General features: G+C 34.5%; 1 protein-coding gene across 2 annotated transcripts in view; it reads left to right on the top strand.

Annotated features, from left to right (window-relative positions):
• Nucleotides 1–12568, top strand: part of Med (Smad/Smad4 homolog Medea) — a 235207-nt gene extending 222639 nt beyond the window's left edge. For both annotated transcript variants that reach the window (XM_090381912.1, XM_090381911.1), the window contains exon 14: nt 12216–12568. In XM_090381912.1, coding sequence (XP_090238038.1) covers nt 12216–12427 — 212 coding nt within the window. In that variant the 3' untranslated portion in view covers nt 12428–12568. The remainder of the gene's footprint in view (nt 1–12215) is intronic.
• The last annotated feature ends 10712 nt before the right edge of the window (nt 12569–23280 follow it).

The raw sequence follows: 23280 nt of genomic DNA, 5'->3' as shown, positions 1-23280 counted from the left end.
TCCTTGTGGTCAAAGATCCCGAAATAGAGAGAGAGAGGTCATCCCGGAATATAAATGGAATTTGTTTGTCGGAATGCTGCCCACCAATTATCAACTCTTTTAGTGACCTTCTAATGTAGGTTGTGTTCAAATAATACACTTTGCCAAAATTCGAAATTGCTACATCAATTAGGAGCACAAACCGTTTCCCCCAACATAACGGAATTACTTTATAGGTATAATAAAGGACGACTACTGATGATTTTTACTGACTGGAAGGAACTGTCCGCAATAAAACATCTGTACAAGGGCGCTCACTCAAAAGAAGCTATTTGCATTCAGGGACAAGCTATACAGCGATTTTTGAAATGCATAATGCAATTCACTCGCTAATATTTCCAGAGGGATTGTTCAAACTATTGTTCCTGAAAATAATTACGAAAAAGCTAATCGGCTTCACTGTAGGACTTAGGCGTCCTACGTTGAAGCTGACTTATTAGCATCTGTTGTGAAACTGAATTCAAGCATCGAAACATATGACTCTTTGTGCTGAATATTTCGGGCGTGTGTTCACAATGAACAATTTTTGATGGTATCGAGGAAATATCTGATTTAGTCCTCTAAAAACAATTACAATAAAGCCAACTTTTTTTTTTTGAAAAAAAAAAGTTGGCTTTATTGTAATTGCGCATTGTGGTGATCAGTTTTTTCTTCTGTTTTCCTTCCGTTTCCAGTATGGCTTCCAATAGATGAATTTCCTTGATATTTTGTTAGTAGATACAATACATACTGAAGAAAAGAAACGATATTTTTGTTTTTCAAAAATTCGTTGCAATTCTTTCGTACAACAATTACGAAAACCAGTAAAGCAAACTGTTGTGAGAGAGCCATGCGGGAGAGCTATGCAAATTAGTGTAATGATGCTCAACTGTTTGTTTTCCACGAAAATGTTTTACGTTTTACGTTCTCCTTGGATCACCTTGGTAACGCTAATTGACGTAAGCTCGATCAGTCAATTATCTCTCCGCTTGCGTTGATTCGTTTTAGCCAGAGGCGTCCAGATGACGCGCGAATTTTTGAACTAATGATATAACTCGTTTTATTTTCAAAGCTTGGATCTTGTTTTGCCGACATCAAAATTTAGTAAATTGAAATGTGATCGTACATTTTTGCTGTTTTAGAGTAAATTAATAGTTTTTGCTGAGCGCTAAAGGTAGGAAATCAAAGAATATACTTCTGTTTATGTATATTGGGAGTTTCAATTTTGTAAATTGAGTAGAAATTATGGAAATTACTTGTTTTTTTCAGGAGGGGCAACTTTCAAGTTAGGGTTAAAGTAGAGTTAAAAAAAAGGTGGACCGGTTCGGGGTTTTAAACAAAAAACCAAAAACACGAAATTTTGAAATAAACCTAAAAAAGCTCACTCTGCCAGCTGGGGAACCCCCCCAGCTGCCTGGCCCAGACCACTTGGAGGTGGAGCTTCTTCAGAACAATTGAATAGCAGGGAAAAAGCAAGAAATAGTCGATTAAACAACCACAAAAAACACGCTAATCACCTTGCAAAAAACCAACTGCTATCAATAAACGCTCTGGCACCTGGGCCTTAGTGCCAGTACATTTTTTTTCATTAATCAAGCTAAATCAATTGGCCACCTGAGCCGTAGCTCATCTGCCACTTACAATCATAACTGTTTTATTTGTTAACAACCTTGGTCAATCAAATTAACAAAAACATCAAACAATTACAAAAGTCTAACTTGACTAATGACAAAAATCAAAGATAGCACAACCTTTAGCCTCGTGGTGGAGTCGGCATCTCCGCCCCCACCACGAGTTTCCGTCCCCACCACGAGGAGGTAGGTTGCCCTATCTAGTGAAACACAGTCTGGTATCTGTCAGACTAAATAATAATAACAATTGATCTTACAATTTCATTATAACAATTGATCTTTCAATTTCATTTTAACAATTGATCATACATTACTCACACCGGTCCAGTCCCCATGAACACCAACACTGACATTACTGTGATCGACGACCCCCAGCCACCAACCGGGAGAAGTCTTCCTACAATTACTGGAAAAGGGGTACCCCGACATGATACCAACTAATCTTGTTCAGTTCTTCTCTTTAAAGTATCTACCGCCTTTAAATATTCTGGACAAGTTCGATCATTAGCACCATGTGCAGAAGGCACCTTCCTCCTCCAGCAATTTACACATTTTGGAGCATCCGCTCTTTGCGTACAAGACTTAAAGGTATGACCACTCCCGGCACAGTGACTGCAGAACTCGCCCGCATCACAGTACCGGGCCACATGGCCATACGCCATACATTTGTAACATTGTGTCGGTGTCCACAACTCCCGAACACGGTGTGAGCTCCAATTCAAAAACACTCTTGAATATTTTAAAAGGTATCTCCTTACACGTGGGGAAACCTCCACCACAACATTATACCCAGGAGAATTCCTTGCCTTATTTTTAGCAAGTATTTTTATTTCGGAGAGAACTTGGTCTTTATTGACAAATCCGTCAACCAAATTTCTTTCCCACAATTCCTTTATTAGAGACTCTCGATCTAGTCTTCCTACAATTACTGGAAAAGGGGTACCCCGACATGATACCAACTAATCTTGTTCAGTTCTTCTCTTTAAAGTATCTACCGCCTTTAAATATTCTGGACAAGTTCGATCATTAGCACCATGTGCAGAAGGCACCTTCCTCCTCCAGCAATTTACACATTTTGGAGCATCCGCTCTTTGCGTACAAGACTTAAAGGTATGACCACTCCCGGCACAGTGACTGCAGAACTCGCCCGCATCACAGTACCGGGCCACATGGCCATACGCCATACATTTGTAACATTGTGTCGGTGTCCACAACTCCCGAACACGGTGTGAGCTCCAATTCAAAAACACTCTTGAATATTTTAAAAGGTATCTCCTTACACGTGGGGAAACCTCCACCACAACATTATACCCAGGAGAATTCCTTGCCTTATTTTTAGCAAGTATTTTTATTTCGGAGAGAACTTGGTCTTTATTGACAAATCCGTCAACCAAATTTCTTTCCCACAATTCCTTTATTAGAGACTCTCGATCTACGTCTGAATCAACATCGAAAATTACTAATCTTGGTAATCGACGAAGGGGCCTTTCAACCTCCATCCCAAGCTTTTGTACCTCCGTACACTCTTCAATTTTCTTAGCATCGACTTCAGAAGCAGTTTCGATCATTACCCTTTTATTTCTTATAGGTCGAACTGATACTATCTTGACGTCAGTTAAGACAGGGGCAACTCGTCCCATCAACTCACTCTTAACTTGGTCACTAGTACTATAGTTGTCCGCCTTTGCCTTCACTATAATCATTTTATTCTTGGACTTTACCTCACTAGAACTGACAGCCTCTGCATATGATCTTTGAACAGCCGCATCTTGTTCTTTCTGCTCCGTCAAGGTGTTCAACTTAGTCTCAAGGAACACATTTCGAACAGTTAAGGACTGCACCAGCTCAGCCATCTTGTCCCAGTATCCCATTACAATATCTAGATCGTGTATACTTGGCTTTTTTAAAGTTGATACAAAAGACCTTAATTTACTTCTATAATGATCTAAATTCTCCAAGGTGGTAGGTTCTAACATACACCGTACAAATTCCGAGGAACTCTCCTGTGAATCCAAAGGTGTCTTCTGTCTTGAACTCTTCCCATCTGGAATTCTTTTCCTTGCAGGTGGTCTACTCGAGACCTCTCCTGTAACTTCAATTGACGACTCCGAACTTTCCTCCGAAGATTCTTCTGATTCTTCCACTGGAGGAGCCAGAATCTTTTTCCTGGTTCTTGGCATGATGCTCTAGGACTTTCTAGAACACTCACAAAATCAAAATTTTGATTACACGAAATTACAAAAAGAACCAATCCAAAACAAGCTCTATCTGCCAGCTGAGGGAACAATCACCCCAGCTGCCCAGCCCAGACCACTAGGAGGAAGAGCCTCTTCAAACAATTTGTTGTTCAGGGATCTAAACAACCAGCCGCACTATCAGAAGACCAAACAAGTCGCAATGATAAAGTTTTGACCAACTAAGCAACAAATCATTTGGCACCTGGGCCCAAAATTTATCCTAATTTCAACATCTGCACACAACCAAAGTTTTTTCCTGCCGTTATAACTAGTCATTCTGCTTGGGCTAGCCGGGTGGGTAAAGTGACTGCATGGCAACCCAAAGGTTGTGGGTTCGAATCCCACCTTGGGCTTGGATCAGAGTAGAAAATGCAAAAACCTTGGGAGGCGCAATATGGCCACAGAAGCCGATGTGCCAACAACTAACAAAAAAAAAAAAAAAATAACTAGTCATATAAAGCTCAACAGCTGCATGACAAGTTACAATGACAGCAAAAATTAAATTGGTGATTTTTGTTATTATGTGCAAAAATTGGATTGGATTTCCTCACAGTACATTATTAAAATCAAAAAGGCATGTAAATTGATAAAGCTTGCACATACCTCATTATAATTATTCCTCAAGAAGAATAGTTTTTTTTTTTTATTACCCCTTCAGTGCTAAAGTATATTTTCTCTGAAGAACATGCATTGATATTCTCTCTGATACTGTGCTAGGCATGCCTTTAAAATTGACATTACAGTATATGACAACACTTACTGTGGCTTTGTTTACTGTCATTTTTAAACATTTGTTAAATGCTTACAGAAAATAAGTTAAATAAATGCATTCAGTTGTTAGTGCTTAATATTCATTGAAATGCTCTTTTCCAAAACTACCCAATTGCTAGATGTACATCTCTAAATTCCAACCCTTCTCAATCCCCAAGGGCACTGGATTTTAAAGCGCTTACTGTACATATACCGGGTGCTTCAGTTAAAAGGCACTGGGGACTGTTTTTTGTGGATTATGAAAAGGTCTAGCAATTGACTCCATACAGCATAAGGCAATGTTTCGGGCACTAGAAAGACAAGGCATAGATACCCCACATTATGATTTCGAAGAAAATATATGAGAATGCTACCTCCTTTATTAGACTAGACAAAGACAGTAGGAAATTTAAAATTGAGAAAGTAGTTCAACAAGGGGAGACAATATCTCTGAAGCTGTTTACTGCTTCCCTTGAGGAAGCTTTCAGAAGATTAGACTGGTCGCAGAAAGGAGTCAATGTGAACGGAGAGTACCTAAACCATTTACAATTTTCAGATGACATTGTGGGTCATAAGCCACAATCCCAAAGAATTAGAGGAAAATCTTAATCAGTTATGCAGAGTTAGTAAGGATTTTGGACGAAAGGTGAATATGGCTAAAACAAAAGTAATGATGATAAAGTATGCCACAGAAAGGGAAATAATGATTGAAGGATCAGTAATTGAAAAGGTGGAGTCATATACTTATCTGGGACAAGTTATTAGCTGTAATAATGATAAATGGCTGGAAGTCAAGAGAAGAATAAATTTTGGATGGATAGCATTCAGGAAATATAGTCACATACTGAAGAGCAATATCCCAGTTTGTTTGAAACGTAAAATAATAAAATGTGTACTCCCCACCATGACTTATGGAAGTGAAACTTGGGCACTCACCAAAAGAATGGAAGAGAAGCTGAGAACTACACAGCGAAGAATGGAATGAATTATATTGGGAATCAGACTGTTAGATAAGAAGAGAAATACATGGATTAGGCAGCAAACTCAAGTAAAGGATATTCTTATCAAAACTAAAGAACTAAAATGGTCTTGGGCAGGACACATAGCTCGAAGACATGATGACAGATGGACTAAGAAAATAACAGAATTTTGGTACCCAAGAGGAGCTAGAAGAAAACCTGGAAGACAAAGGCGGAGATGGATAAATGAAATTCATGAGTTTGTGGGTAGTAAATGGATGGCCAGTGCTGAAAACAGAAGGAACTGGAAAGTTGCTGGAGAGGCCTTCATCCTGCAGTGGATTGAAAATGGCTGATGATGATGGGGACTGTTTTGCTTATTTTTTTTATTTAGACTGGACATCCAACCTTCCTTGGCAAAGTTTTTGACAGATAAAATGATGAAGGTTGTGGGCTGTAAAAACCATTTTCTTATCACTAATTAGCCATTTTTCATAATAGAATTTAATTTTTGTTATCTACATTCAAATTTACAGATTTTTTTAATTTTTTATTTAACAATTACTGGGGGGCTTTGCATCCTGCTTGCTTTGCTCACAAACCCCGTGCATTCTTTTCCACATAAAATGTAGAGGTATGATGGAGTAAGTCAAATCTTTTCTACGTATAAGACACACTTGTCAAAATGCACTTATCTATATCTAATCAGGAAATTACCTATGTAATTATTTACTTGTGCATTTGTAGTGATGTAATTGCCCTGCCCACTTGTACCACGTGACCTGCATCCCTCTTCTCCTATTGGCTACCCCACCACTCGGCATTCTTAAGGTTAGCATTTCTCAACTGGTGGTATTGCGTACCACTGGTGGTACTGGGAAAAGATTTGGTCGTATGTGAATAATGGACGGTTGAATTTTTTAAATTTGTGAAATTATGAAAAACAAAACATTAAAAATTTCCTCCTCCAAAGGTAAACAATTACATGTTCTCTACTTATCTTTTTTCAATCTAACAGGAGTTCACAAATCGTGTTGATTTTCAAATATTTTGTTTGTTCAACCTCCGAGCGGATAGTTATATATTTCTTGGAAAGCTTAAAATCGTGACCGAGTCTTATCTCACGATGTTAATCAAGTATTTTGTAGTTAATTTTTTGTTTAATATTTGATATTTAGTTTGTTCAATTTTTGCATTAAAAATGAAATAAAAATATGTATAATTTATAACATAGCCTTATTATTTGAATATTCTTGACTTTTCCTCTTAATACAAATGCATATTTTAATGAGTGGTTGCTGTCCTGCTTTTCTTTCTTCTGCGCTGGTTTAAAATAGCTATCTAGCTTTTGTTGCTTTTCCTGCCTCCTTTCATTCAAGAGTTGCCTTTATGGTTCCAAATAGGTCTGAATGCCACCAAGCACTATCCTACTGTGTTCAGCATTATGATCTTTATCTTCAATCCACGGCAGGTGCTTTTCAGGCCCACTTAAAGCAGCTGATAACTCTGCTGTTTTAAGTTCTCATGGGGCAGCCTGCTGGACTTTGTTGTCATCCTCATCTTGACTTTCCACTTGTCTGGCTGCAGCAAGTTGTTGCAAGTCTTCAGTAGATAAATCCTCATTGTGAGACTTTAGAAGCTCTTCTTCATTTTCCACTTCCTCAAAACCAACTTCTTTAGCAAGAACAGCACAACCTGCTTTGATTTGTTTTAGTTGCTCTGAAGGTTCAAAGCCTTCAAAATCGCAAATTAAATGAGGGATAAGTTTCTGCCACACACGATTCAAGCAGTCATTTGTTATATCATTCCAGGCTTTTACAATCATATCGATGGCAACTTTGATGTTAAATCTCTTCCAAAATTCTATAAGTTTTTGCCTTGTCACCCTTCAGTAGCAGCAGTTAACATCTTGAATGTTTGCCTTAATTGCTGCTATCACACCCTGGTCAAGGGGCTGTAGTAGAGAGGTTGTGTTCTGAGGTAAAAAGATGAATTTGATATTTGGAGAGAGTTCAGCAACCGTCTGAGGATGGCTTAGTTCATTATCAAGAATTATTAGAATTTTAAAATCTGAGTTCTTGCAATAATTCTTGAAAGCATCATGGTAAGCTTCAACTAAAATATCAGTGAATATTTTTGCCCAGTCATCCAACCTTTCTTGTTAGACCTATAGTGAACACCAAGGCTGGATTTCCCAATTACTTTTAAAGCTCGCAGATTGGCAGAGTGATAAACCACTACTGGTTTTAATTTCAAGTCTCCGCTGGCATTGGTGGCAAACATCACATTTAAGCGATCTTTTTCAGCCTTAAATCCTGAGGCATGTGCTTCTGCCTTAGAGATGTAGGTCCTTGAAGGCATACTTTTCCAATAGAGGCCTGTTTCATTCAAATTGAAAATCTGATCCAATGTGTAGCAGCCTTCTTCAATTATTTTCTGTACCACAGGTGGAAATGCCTTTGCAGCTTCACTAGACAGCTTAACATTGTGAAAAGAATAGTGGTGTTTGAAGCCACTAAACCAGCCACTGCTAGCATTAAAAGGAGTCACTTCTGCAGGATTTGGTGATTTCTTTTTAAGGTCTTCATATATACAAAGGGTACTAGGAAAGTTTTGCAATATGACGCAACAGTGAATCACAGGAAGCGGCTTGTTGCTGCATGTTGAGACATGTTCATACGTGCATAGTAGCCGCCGCGCCAAGTCGATGGGCTCAGTTATTCATTAGTGGTGAGAGTGTAAAGTGCTTGCGATGGCATCGTGGTCACGAAATGAGATAAGGACAGTTTTGCGGTATAATTTCGTGCGTGGTTGAACCATAGACCAGTGCTTAGAAGAAATGACTCTTGCACTAGATGATGATTGTCCACATCGTACAACGATATTCAGGTGGTATAGAGAATTCCAAAGGGGAAATTTCACTCTGGAGGATTCTGAGAGGCCGGGAAGGCCACGAACGTCAGTTACGGAGGAAAACGTTACTGCTGTGAGGAAAATGCTTGACAAAAACAGGCGAGTGACCTACCAACAGATAGAGGATACTTTGGGCCTAAATGCACCAGCAATTCGTTCGATTCTGCAAGATCATTTGCACGTGAAGAGACTTTGTTCTCTCTGGGTGCCGCATCAACTGACTGAAGAGCAGATGACACGACGTGTGACTTGGTGCCGGGAGATGTTAAAAAAGTTTGATAAGGGACAATCTCGGTATGTGAACAACATCGTGACAGGTGATGAGACTTGGCTGTACTATTACGATCTGCCGACCAAGGCTCAAAACAAAGTTTGGGTCTTTGATGATGACGATACACCCGTAATTGTCAGAAAATCCCAATCTGTAAAGAAGAAAATGATAGCTGTATTTTTCAAATCGAGTGGAATTGTGGAACGTGTCGTTTTGGACACGCAGAAGTCACAGCTAAGTGGTATACTGAACAATGCCTGCCTAAAGTCATTGGATCTATGAAGAACCTGCGGCCAAAGTCAAGAATGGACACCTGGTACCTCCATCACGATAATGCTCCAGCTCACCGCGCCAAAGCCTGCACCGAATATTTGACCACGACAGGACTGAAACTTCTCGAGCACCCTCCCTACAGTCCAGATCTTGCTCCCTGCGACTTTGCACTGTTCCTGCATGTGAAAATGAAGCTGAAAGGGAGGCGGTTTTCCAGTGATGAGGACCTTCTATGGGCTTGGGACAACGAGTGTGCTTTACTCCCTAGTGAAACTTGGCAGAACTGGTTTAAAGATTGGTTTCGGAGGATGGAGAGGTGTATTGAATGTAGAGGAAATTACTTTGAAAAAATTAAATAAACAAAGCTGTATTGCAAAACTTTCCTAGTACCCTTTGTAGTTAGTGCTTTCTCTTTCACTGTGCGAAAGCTTGCTCCCGATTTTTTTTCTTTTTTTTGGTTTGATCGTCAATCCATATGCTTAGCAGCCTTTAGGCCTTGTTCTAATTGACTTTGCGGCACTTGAAATTTTCCAGCTATACACGTAGCTTTTAATTTCTCAGTATTGTCTCTGATGATGCACGGTGTGGATTCACTTAAGCCTGTTGCTCTCGAGATATCATATGTTCTCTCATTTCTTTCAAAATGTTTAATTATTTCAAGTTTCTCTTCTATACTTAATACTTTCCTTTTGCACTCACTGCTTGGCTTCTTGGAACCTGGATGCTTACCCATGTCAGATGCTGTATGAATATACTTTTTATAAAGAAAAGTTAACAAATGCAGGAGAACGGTCCAAGACACACACACACACACACTTGTAGGATAACACACATGGATGAACTGAGGTAAGGGATACATGAGGTTCGTGTGTGTAAGGTGAGAATATGTAGTGTGTTTCCACCTTAAAGGCAGAAACACACTATTATAACCTCAGACATTGAGTTCGCATGTAAACATATCAAACTTCAACTGTGTGAAAGCTATATTTCCCATTTAGTTGTATTGGTTGGAGACGAGACTATGTATGCTTACGTACATAGCTTAATTATTACTTTAATATATACATACTAATTGATATTTCTGTTCACACTTTTTTTTTTCTTTTTTTTTTGTGGATTGTAAAATTTAAAACAGTAAAAAAGATAAGCAATTAATAACGATGACCGTGACATGCACAAAAGAAAAGATTCTGAAAATTTATGTTTTTTATATGATTGAAGAGGAAGGGGAAACATCTCACCATAACGTGAAAACCCACAGAATTCCAACTATTATTGCAAATGCAGTAAGATTGAGTTTACTACCCTTTTATAATTAGACTGCACTAACAGAAAAGCCCAGTAAACCAGGAACTGCAAATTGCTTTTATTGTTTTATGGTAGTTACCTCTAGAAATGTGCTCCTCCGCTTACGCTATCCTGCTCACGAAATTTCTGTTTGGACAAAAAATCTTATGAATACAGCAAATGACAACGGTATCTCCGACCAGTAGAATTACAGTAAATGGGAAATATAGCTTTCACATATTTGACTTTTGACAGTTTTTAAGCTTCATAAACTTCTATGTGTTGCTGTGCAGGTCGCTACGTTCAGCTTGGTGCTGAGTTTTACATTCACCTGGTGTTACTCGCAGACGAAATCGCGTTGGAGTAAATTCATGTTATAGCAGAACTGACTGTATATTTAAGCAGAAATTTTTGAATTTCATGTTAAAATTGAACTTAAGTATTGCTATTTAAATTTTGACTATTAACTGCTTTTTTCTCAGTGGGAAAAGTTGTTCTTCATTGAACACATCCAGTGATTTTGTATGATGTTGTTTGCTCCTTGGTATGTGCATTTAACTGTGTAGAACAGTTAGCTGTACAAGAGCAGCAATGAGTTACATTTTACTCTAAAACTATTGTGTCCCTCCCCCAAATAAAATTGGTTTATGCTTGTTTCAGAAATACACTAAACAGTAACATTTTTTTAAAATTAAACTAAGGACAGACAACTGTTTTCTTATTGAGAAAAGATTAGTTGATTAGGCAAATTTTTAATTTAGAACTCATGTAATATAAGTGATAATATGTAGTACAGATTTAACATTATATTCAAAAGTTTCAGCCAGATATGACAAAAACAGCCAAGATGGCAAATATTTCAAAAATTTTAAGAGTGTAAGCCTAGTTATCCAGCATCTGTGGAGATCTGGGGTTTGATATTGCATGAAAGTTACTCTTCATGGTGCCTACACTATACGATGAAATGCCATAATATGAAGTTTAAACTCCTTAGTCACACCAGTATATACCTGTACTTTTATTTCCTTTGGCATACTCTTAAAATAATATGTTAGCACTTATTATGATTATGCTTTTATATCATAAATTGCTGAAGAGCCTAGATCATACTCCTTCATTAAGTATATTAAGATTTTCACCTTTTTCTACAAATATCCGGTTCCTATTTTAAGGCTGATACAACACATCTAAATTTTCCACCAGCTCTGATCTTTTTTTTTTTTTTTATGGATATCATAATGGTTGAATTTATTACGAATGCAGTGATATGAATACGCTTGTTCATATGACCTATATACTTTAATGTAGTGGTAGCTAGGTGAAAGTCAGTCTTCAGTGCCTCTGGTCACTTCATATATACTGTAAACAGTAAATATGGTATTTTCCCGTTTTCTATTAAAATAAAATAAGTCAATGTTTTAATAAAAATTGTATTGTTAAATGTTATTGTTTTTTATTTAATGCATTTTTTAATGTTTGTTTAATTCACAATCTCTTTGCTGCTGAGTAGGTAGTGTGTGTGTGTGTAATATTTGCTATAGTAAATATAGCAAACTTTTGACTAGTGCGCAAGACTTCTGTATGCCAAAATGATTTTGAGATTAGAAAAGTTTATTGACTATCAAATACTTTAAGAGAAAAGTGAAACTCCAGACAGTATTTAAAGATTGGCCACAAGTCTCCAAATAGGTGAGAAACAAGAAAATGTCCAGAAAAATATGGATATGTGGTAATCCTATTCTTGAGTGTAATTAAAATATTCTTAATGCAGCTCTTAAAATGGCTGCACTAAGACTGTTCATCCCAAAATGTTGAATCAGAAACAAATTTGGATTATACATCTCTTATAAGAATTATTGCTTTATTCTTTAAACAGGCTTATCAGCTGCTGCAGGCATTGGAGTTGATGACTTACGGCGCTTATGTATTTTACGGCTCAGCTTTGTTAAGGGTTGGGGCCCTGATTACCCTAGACAGAGCATTAAAGAAACACCATGCTGGATTGAAGTTCATCTTCACAGAGCACTACAGTTGCTTGATGAAGTTTTACATACAATGCCAATTCATGACCCTCGTCCTCATGACTAGTACAGAAGTGGGTTGTTATTTGTTTGTGATAGAGCAGAGATGTGTGCAGAAGGTAACTGGAGTAAAGCTTTCAGATGTAGTAAAGATGTAAATCTGTTTTTTAATAAATGAAGTATAGGAGTTAATTTTTTATATGAAATGCATTTGTTGTCTTTGCTTTTATAACAGGCAGCACGGTGATTAGCATTACAATGAACATTGTTAAAATCATAAACAAACCAGCCTAATGGACCAATGTTGGGGGGGGGGGGAAATCAGCATGGTTTGAAGTGTATTCAGCTGTCTTTAAATTTAATTCCATAGGGAAAAGTTTATTTTTCTTTGGATTATAACTGATATTGAGTGTATTATCTTCAATGAGTAGTATAGGTTTTTGTACATTAGTGTGCTTTTAACCATTTCTATTTATTTATTTATTTATTATTATTTTTTTTTAGCTAATCAGTTGATTTTTCTAAAATGTTATGATTTACATGGTGTGGTATTGTGTGATGTTTTACTGTGAGATTTTAAAAAATCATGAAAATTATATAGTGTTTTCATATTAAAAAAGTGAAAACAAGAGTGTATTATGATTGTTATGTATTTATACGTACTCGTTTTATCCAAAGTTTGATCTTTTAAAATTTCTTGTCTCATTCAGACCAAAATGTTGAATCAGAAACATTTATTGTGGCACTTTATTTTTAATCTGGTAACTTAAGGACATATTTTTATATTCCATCTGAAAATAGCAACTATAATTATATGAATGTTGTTGTTGTTGTTATAATGGACATGTTAGTTGACAGTTTTGGATGCTTTTTCAGTTGGTAACAGAATTTTATAGGAAATGAATTGTGAGTGTTAATTCCTACTTGGCATGTTTTTTTTTTTTTTTTTTTTAAATCTGCATTCAATTTAGTATCAGCTTTGGGTGATTTAGAATGTCACAAGAGAAAAAAATAAAGAAATTTAATGTGTTATGGTCCTGCTCTATGAACCTTTCTTAGTGTTATGTAATATGAATAAAGTGGCAGTTTTCATGGTATATGTTGAAATAGCAAGTACAAAACAGGAAGCAAGAAAATTCCACTGGACTACTGTGCTCATAAATGTAGATTGCACTTTGTGACCATTCACTCTGTATCACATAAGTGTTTATCACATCTACTTACCTCATAAAAGCAGATATCAAGGTGTGCTTTTCTCCTGTTTTATACTTGCTATTTAAGTATGATACCATGTAGGTCTTCATTTTATTCATATTTTATACCACAGAGGTCTACAGAGCAGGACCATAATGTGGTCATGAATTCTAAATTAAATTTCTTTATCTGCTCTGATGGAGTCCAGTATCTTTTTACATTAATCAATCACTATAAACTTTCTAATAAACTCTGCATTGTTTAACAGTCCTTTAATATAATTTAACTACATAACTTAAGTAAAATATAACCAACTAGCAGATGATTCTGCTGGTACTTGTTCTAATCAGTGCAAAATAGTTAATATTTAAAATAACTACAATGTATAACACTCACAGAATTAAGTACAAACAAAGATGAATTGAAAACTGAGATAAAAATCCTGAGTGTGGGAACACAAGGTAACTATTTTGATTTTCTATTTCTTGTGGTTAGGTGGGATCAATGGTGTATCCACAATGTTCTTTTGTTTACTTTGGGTCCTTGGCACATTGACTGTTTTGGTCATAGTGCTCCAATTCATGTTATACTGGATCCAGGATGTGTTGTACTGTATGGTGTGTGTGTTCACAGGGCTCATTTGTATTTTGAATAGCTAATAATCCTGTAACTCACAGTGGGAGCCCCTACACTCCAAATTGAACTCAGTAGAGTTTTTCTTAATCTAGTGGCACACTTGAAGAATTGTGTCATGACTTTGCTAGGACAGACGACATCTACCCTCTCGGTGACACATTAGTCAGTATGACACCCACATGAGTATTGCATGTGAATGTGTTGCTGCCCTTCCACAGAAGTTCATGTTTTTGATTAACATTTACATTTTTTGTGGAGGTATCTTAGACTTGTTTTTGTAATAATTTTGGAAACAACTGTGTTTCATTGTATCAGATAAATGTACGACCTAAGAAAGATAGTCAGCATTTTGTGCTTGAGTGTGCATTCTTGTTCCATCACTTTGTTCTTATGTTTATTTTTTTATTTTTTTAACTGTCAACTTTATCACTTTTTATGTTTCAAAATTGTGTTTATATGTATAAAAATGATATTTAAATATAAATATATATAAATGGAAAATTAAGTTTACTCCCCATATATTTTATTAGCTTATTTATTGTTCTTTCCCTAACCACCATATTTTCTATGAGACCTTAGTCTTTCCAAATGCAGTACTTGTTCGGGAATGTACCCCTGCAGTTAGCAAGTGATTACTGTATCTTTAAATTAATATATAAGATCAGAACTTTGATAAAGGCATATATACATATATAATTGAAGTTTTCTTTCCTTATCATAAAAGTAAGACTCATACTGATAAAGATTATAAATCAACAGAAAAAGACAATCGAATTGGGGGGTTTTTTTGTTGTTTTTTTTTTATATGATAGTTATGTGATGTATTCTTGGTTTTGATCCTCCAACTTCTGCATTTTTGAATGATTCATTTATCCTGAACTTATACTGATAATAGCACAAAATAAATATATCATTCAGAAATACTGTATACATAGGATTAAAAATTAATAAAAGGAATTAATAAACAGGATTGTAAATTTTCTATTGGTAATGCAGAGTAATTTTATATAACCTTCATACTTAGTATATAACTGTAAGGAATTTTGAATTCAGTTAAGTCTGATTGACAGACACATTAAAAAATTTGTTTATTGATGAAGCATCCAATCTGTCATAATGCAAGTTTTAATTTCAGTGACTTCAGGAAATATGCTTCAATGATCTGTGGTAAAATTTCCTGCAGCTGTATTTTGTTTATAGCTGTGACCACAGTTGTCGTTCATTTATTTTATTATTTTTTTTAAAACTTAAAGCTTAGAATGTGATGCTCTGGAAAATTTCCTGAGGTGAACAATACACTATAATTGAGGTGTCAGCATTGTTTGCTCTGGTAAAATATTGCATGTGATGTGCCAGAGTGATGTGCTAATGTGATGTGCCAGAGTTATGATGTTCTGTTACATAATACAAATAAAATATTTTATGATTTTTTATTCCAAAATTCATACTATATATTTTTTGCCATGTAGTTACAAAAATAAATGTAAACTTTTTTCCAAAACAACGTTTTTTTTTTTTTTTTTTTTTTTTGTACCAGCAGCAACTATCATATTCCTGGAACAAATATCATTTGTTCAGAATGGTACCATGTAGAAAGTGACTGTGCCTTAATCAGGTTAAATTGAAAATGGTCAGGTCAAAACAAAAACAGTACAACGAATATTTTGGGGAACACATCTGCGTATTTAAATATATTCTCTATATTAAATTTCAGTTCTGTTCTGACATGGAAGGCGCCTCCGTAGCCAGGTGGGAAGGAGCAGCAGTGCGTAGCACACGCTTCTTGATTAGACCGGGGTTCGAGCCCGTCACCACCAAATACGGAAGATGCGGAAAGGTCAGGGAATGACCACCGCACCGGAGCAATATGGCCTTAGTTGCTAATGCTCCTAAAAACCAAATAACAACAACAACAACAACAACAACTGACATGGAAAGCTGAATAATATTTTCTTATCTACAGTACTTGATGGTTATTCTGTTTTTTTCTTGTAAACTATCATGAAAATATGAATTCCATAATTTTTTTTTTTGATATTTAATTTAGCAGAGAAATGAAAATTTATTTTGCTTAATATGATGGGCACAATGTGTCTGCATTGTTTTTTTCTTTGTTTTTTCCTCCTCCTTATTCGTGACCTTTTTATATAAAATCTATACCAACCTATATAGCATGTGATTTCAATACTTTGAAGTATATATACACCTTAAATTACAAAATAACTTTTCTGTAATTCAAAATTTCTTGTGTAGGAAAAGCAGTTAAAAAATGTTACACAAATAAAATAGTGAATTAGGTATGTTTTATTATCATATTTAACCTCAGCAGTTAAAAGCAACTATGTTGTACTCAAGGAGTGGGTAGCATTGAGGATGTATGTAGCAGTACATGCTAAGGGTGCAAGAATGTCCTAATAAGATTATATAGAATAATAATAATTCCTTAGTTCCCAGTCAGTGTCAAAATTATTATTCTGTTACTGACTGGGAACTAATGGGAAAAGGGCTATGGAATCAGAATTTTCACTAAATCTTTCCATATACCAACAGAGCATATGCTGATAGTTTGGTGCCAATCTGAATTTTCCTTACTAAGTAAGGTTAGAACATTTGTAACATGTTTTACATGTTACAAATTTTCATTTATATACTCTGTTGATTAACTTTATGTGTACCAGAAAAAGTAATTTTTATATAAATTGTCCAATTTTAACTAACTAAAAATTTATACAACACATGTTACATTCGATATACAGGGTAGCGATAAAGATCCCAGTGATTTGGAATGATATAACTAGAAAATTAGCATACCTAAGGATGGAAGAAATATAGAAACAAAATAAACATATGCCAGGTGATGACAAAATACAGTAAAACAGGTGGACCTATGAACATCCTTGTTGTGAAACAACCTGCTGTTGAGTTACAGTATGGGCTATAGAATAGTGCAATGTGGCTTTCAAATTTTCAAGGGTAAACAGATATGTTATTGTACATCCTTGCTTTCAGGTATTCCCAAAGAAAAAACTCACTTGGCATTAAGATCCAGTTGAAGAAGCCACAGGTGACCATAACTGGGCTAATAATTCATTTGTGGTTAAACATGGAGAGAAGAAATCATTGTGAGGAGGTCATTAAAATTTTAATGACTTCATTAAAAGCATTGCAACCTTACAGATGGAATTTGAAGTTCTTTAAGAGATGTAGATACCATGCATGTCTGTATCTCGGGCCTCACATTTACTTTGAAAAAGTATGAACTGGTGAAGCTGCACCAGGAATGGAGAAAAATTCTCAATGAGCATTACAGTGTGTGAGGAGGTACACTACCAGGTATGGAAGTGACTTCATTTACAACATTGCATTCTTGTAGATGTGGCATAAGGTCCTTTAAGAGATGTATTACCATGCGTGTCTGTATTCTGAGCATTGTGTTTACCTCAGCAAATGAACTAGTGGAGCCATATCAGATGACTGTAGGGAAACCTGAGCATAAGTGCAATGGTTTCAAAGTCCTATATCTGGGAATTTGAAATCATTGCACCATATTAAGTCCACTGATTGGATACCATATTAAGGGTATTAGTGGACTCATAGTTTCCATAAATGTGGTGACATTGTCATCGGATCTTGTAAGAATTCTAACAAAAGATTATCCAGAACATCTTTTGCAATTCTCTGACCACAATCCCAGTGTGGTGGAATACTGTGTACTCACCATCCCATGTTGCCTGCTTGCTACCAGATGATCAGCTGTCTCCTTATGCCCTGTTTGACACTTGTTGGCTTAGTCAGTGCTTAGTCATTTTACTGAATGGTAGTGTCTCAGTGCAATACACTTTTCTCCTGATTGACAGAACCACTCGTTAGAAATTTCTTTAGTGCTTATGTCTGTATGCCACTTCTTTGTTGCTGCTTTGTAAAAATTATGCTTGCCTTCGCACCTTATTTAAAGCACCACATGGTATCTTTTTTTTGAAAATAATACCCCAGCAGTTGTCTAGCAGTTTTTGGTATATTTCTTTTTCCCTTAGGTCCACTTGTCCAGATATTCCCATTCTGAATTGTTGTGAACTTTATAATCACTCTGTGAATAAAATTTAATGTATTAACATTTCAAGAATTATAATGGAAATTGCCACTCTCAGATGATACAAATAAACATCATCAGAATGATGATTTTATTTGTTTTTTTGCGGATACACAAAATTTAATGCACTGATCTTTCAAGATGAAAATTTATTGTGCAGAATGACCATAAATACCATACCAGTCTTCCGTTTATGGTCATTCAGTTGCCATAAAACCCTGGTGTGATTTTGGGTGCAGTATATTTTTAATGAATTGTAGTAATTTACATCTGCTGTTCTCTGCTGTTCTCTCCCCATATACCATATATCATTCTGCATTTAATAGCTTTTGATTTTTAGCATAATTCACTTATCTGTTGCTGAGTGCATTACATGAGAATCTGATTTCTCTAATATTAATTTATCTATTTTATGGCATTTTCTTCTTTTTCCTACTCTCAGTAGTACATCAGTTTTTTTTTTTGTTTTTTTTATAACATTGCTTATAGCAGGAGTGGCCTACTTAATTTGTGATGTTATCTACTTTTTTCCTTCAAAATGTGCTGCGATCTACCATCTCAAAAATTACATTGCACAAGGTGCACAAATCAAGGGATGACTGTATATTCAAAATTCATTGTGATCGACCGAAATTAAATCCGCGATCGACTCGTTGGCCACCCCTGGCTTATAGCACTCTCTTGCTTTTAATGTTTTCTTCTTCTGGCAATATAGTCAATCCAGAAGTTCCAGTCATATTTAAAATGTCTATAGCATTCCCATTTAAAATACCCTCCTGATGCTGATTTTTTTTTAAGGTTGCTAGAAGGAATATAAACCTGGATGTCACCTGCCTTTTCTCTTCATTTTTAGGCTTGAAATAGGAATGATAGCGACTAAATACTAGGAATCTTATGGTGCCCAATAGCTTTGAAGTGTGAAAGGCTGCCTTTATAACCCAGTGTCTAACCATTTATTGTTGTATTTGCATGCCCTCCCTGTTTTTATTATTATTTTTTAATTCAGCATTGTTCATTTGCTTTTCTTCCCAGTACAGTAATCAACGTTGTTTACGTGCATGTTTAACATGGCGTCAATAAATTTCATAGATAACAGCGTTATTATTATTATTATGGTAATGCTACATTTAACATGTTTATAATACTCAAGATTAGTTTAATTTAATGGAATCTTTAAAATTTTTAAAATTAAAATTAAATACAAAAAAGTAAGCATTATTGAATACCTTAATGTATTAAGGTTTTCAGTTATGTTTTCAAGGTGTGGGGGGGGGGGGTCTTATAATACTTTCCTGCTTTTTTTTTTTTTTTTTTTTTTTTGTGAAAGAGAAAGCATTACGCACTTCATTGTATGCACACTCTTTGCATTATATTAACAACTTTAATGATAATCTTGTTCAGAACTTTGCCACACTTATTTAACAAAGCATCACATTTTAATCACACCATTAAATTATTTTTTTAAAACATTGCATTATAGAATTATTCAGTTAAAATAATATGATTGCTAAAAAATATTAGTGTATGATTGTCTCAAATGAATTTTTGCAATTATTGTTATAGAAAGGTAAACATGATCATTTGTGGATTGCATGTATCATTAGAAATTTTTTTGTGGACTATTTTGAAATTTTGAAAAAATGGGAGAAAAACTGTTTTCATCTGTATAGCAAAATGGAGTTGTAAAAAATTTAATTATTTAATAGTTATGAATAATTCCAACAACAGTGGCTTAGAGATAAATGATATTCTTTTCTCACATTATTAGTTATGAGAAATAGAAGTTTAACTTTTTTTTCTTTTCTTTTTTTTTCTTTTTTTTTTTTTTTTTTTTTTTTTTGTATCAGATGTAATAAACAGCTACTGATGTATTTCCATTTGAAAAATATTTAATGAAAAATATGATTCTATGATTCCCAACTTTTTTTTCCTTTGTGTATACCTAAAACTTAATTACAAAATGCAATCATGATTTTATACTACGTATGGTTTTGAAGATTTTATTGTTAAATTGACCGAACTCCAAAATAAATGTAAAAAAAAATTGAAATATGACAATTGATATTCATAGAATAAATTTTTTATATTCTTCTTTTATCTTTACATAAAAATATATTTATTTTTGAAGTGTTGAACCATGGGTAGTTACTTTCTAATTTTAATTAATTTAAATAGAAATTAAAATACTAAATTTGCATCTTATTGCAAAATGCTGATGTATTTTCTGTTGAAGAAATATAAACTTTATATCACATTTCATTTTTATGATTTGGTATTAGAGATAACAGTATTTGTTTATGTAATTCTGTGAATTAGGTAATTTCACTGTGTGTGTGTATATATATATATATATATATATATATATATGTATGTAAGAAATTTGGATTATTTTGTATGTCGCTTTTTATTTATTATTTAATAGGAAAAAAAGATCATATCGAAAATATTGTTTTCCAGCATTTTTTTACTTTGACTAATGAAAGAAGTGATTGCCATGCTATAAAATTTTTTTGTTACTTAATACAATACTTGAATTTTAATATCCTTTCTGAATAGAAATGAATAAATATCTCAACTTAGTTATTTTAAATGTGTGGTTCTGTGATTTGGTAATTTATTTTTTCAATATGTATGAAATTTGTGGCAGCTTGAATAACATAGCAGTTAACAGAATTATTAGATGTATTAAGTTATATTTGCAGTATAAAATAATTTTGTTATTTATCTCTGTTTATGCATATATATTAATATTGTAACAGATTTAAGTGATAGGAACAAATTTATAAGATAAATATTAAGTAACAGTTCTTTTAATTTTATGCATTATTTCTTTTATATGTATGTGGATTTAATTTACTTACATTTTCAGAAATGCATGTTTTTAATATTACATTAGATTAAGTTAAATTAAGTACACAATAATTTAGTATCAGATGTTTTCACCAATTTATTTATTGACTATTATAAGACTTTTCAGTAGCAAAACAGACATTGTGCAGTCAATTATCAGTGTTAACTCACTGTATTTGCAGAAATTGAATGGCAAGAAATTACCCTATCAACCCTTGAGTGTTGATACTGAAATCACACATTTCCTGTGATAATCAAGTTCACACAGAAAAAATTTTTCAATTATATAATAATTATAGACAGTCTTAATCATGCTAAAATTGAATCACGCTTGTCTTTTATTTCTCTAGTAAGGAAAAAATTTAATGTGAGAAAGCAATGTAATCAGTGCATTATAGGAATATTCATGAGCTGAAAATTTGGTAACAGTGTTAGAAACTGTTTTTACTTACTTTTTTAAACCTCAGATCAGTGTTAAATTCATAGTACGGACCTGAGATACAAGAAGAAGGATAACAACAGAGATTTGGTAATTTATTATCAACTCTCTTTAATGTATCTAATTACAGTCCCATACATTCATGGTAGCAAGACTTCTATTAAATTAAGTAAACAGTTTAGTGAGATTAATTCAGCATATTTATTATCCATAAAGCATGGACCTTACTAGTATTATGAAATAGCAAATTATTATTATTTTTTTAAATAAATAAAAAAGTAAAAATTTTACTGTTGCAGCATGTACTCAAGAATATGGCAGGAAGACTGTATTTGCTGCAAATAATTGCAAAGAAAACTAACAATTATGCAAGCTTTTATTTTGAACTCTTCCCCATATTTGATAGTACTGTTCATTAAAAAATGCTTATAAGATAACTACTACAATTTATTTTTTTTTTTTTATGAAAGTAGTTTATGTGATGGAAAATGATAGTACTTTGATGGGAAAATTTTGCTATAATTCTGGTATCACCCCTGACTGGCAGCCTGTTAGTTTCTCCATAGTGCATACAATGACTACATGCTCACTCACTTTGCATTTGTCTTTTCTGGGGAAATTTTAGGGAAATTGTTTGGAGAAATAATGCCTTTAGGATACTTAAATTGGAAAATTTCATAAAATTACCATGATTTAAAACATTTTGTAATGTTTGCTGCAAACACATTAACATGTATTGTCATTGTAAAGAGTTAATTGATTCAGCACTTGTTTTGTCTGAAGGAGTTTCTTTCTATAATTTTCTTTAATTTTGAAGAATTTCGTGAGATGGCATGGATATTGATTCACTCTGTATGTACCAGGTGATTATAAATTAAATTAAGTTAGGGTAAGGCAGCTGAAGCTATGCAGAGCTGTGAAGGAAGCATGTGGTTACCAGAGGCTACCATAGTGATTACTGTTTGTTAGATATAAGTTTTTCATATGTGAACCTTCGTTATTCATCACACTTGTATGGCAGGCATCACATCAACACATCTTAATCACTATGTTGGCCACCTTTTAGAAGATTGCATTCTTGAGTGCCAAGAGTTGCATGGGTTGATTGCTTGCATCTTTCAGGTATTCCTGTAGTCAAAAGTAATTGAATTTAAATGAGGGGGGGGGGGGGTCACAAATTGTCATAAGTTAAAAATATAAAGAATAAAGTTTGCTATAACTAGGGAGATGGGGAATGAATGCTATTTTGTTTTGCTCATAATGGGATCATTAGAAGTAGGGGGTTGAGAAACACTACATTACAGAAATTCAGAGTTTACTCTTCCAGGCAGTGAAATATGCTTATTCATCTAAAAGGTGTTAATAGGACACTGTTCATGCACTTCAGTTGTGCCAAAACTGCTGCAAAATTTTGGGGAATATTTGTTATCCCCTTTCCTTAGTGCACCATGCTGGTGCAACCTATGCAGAAACATATGCTGAAATACTAGGAGCCTTCCGCATTGCTGAATTAGCAGATCTAGGCAGTGTCCAACAGCATATGCACTTGCACTGAATTTGTCTGAGGTGACATAATCATACATTTTGAATAACTTGCAAAAAAAGCAGCTCTTTGAACATGGCACTAATTTTATTATACTGGAAGTATTGTAGTTTTAATGATAAAATTGTCGACATTTAACGAGTCATATTACTGGAATAATCTTGATTT

The sequence above is a fragment of the Mastigoproctus giganteus genome, chromosome 9 (assembly GCF_048544385.1).
Source record: "Mastigoproctus giganteus isolate SK-2022 chromosome 9, ASM4854438v1, whole genome shotgun sequence".
Taxonomy (NCBI): Eukaryota; Metazoa; Arthropoda; class Arachnida; order Uropygi; family Thelyphonidae; genus Mastigoproctus; species Mastigoproctus giganteus.
This window is presented reverse-complemented; position numbering and strand designations above follow the sequence as displayed.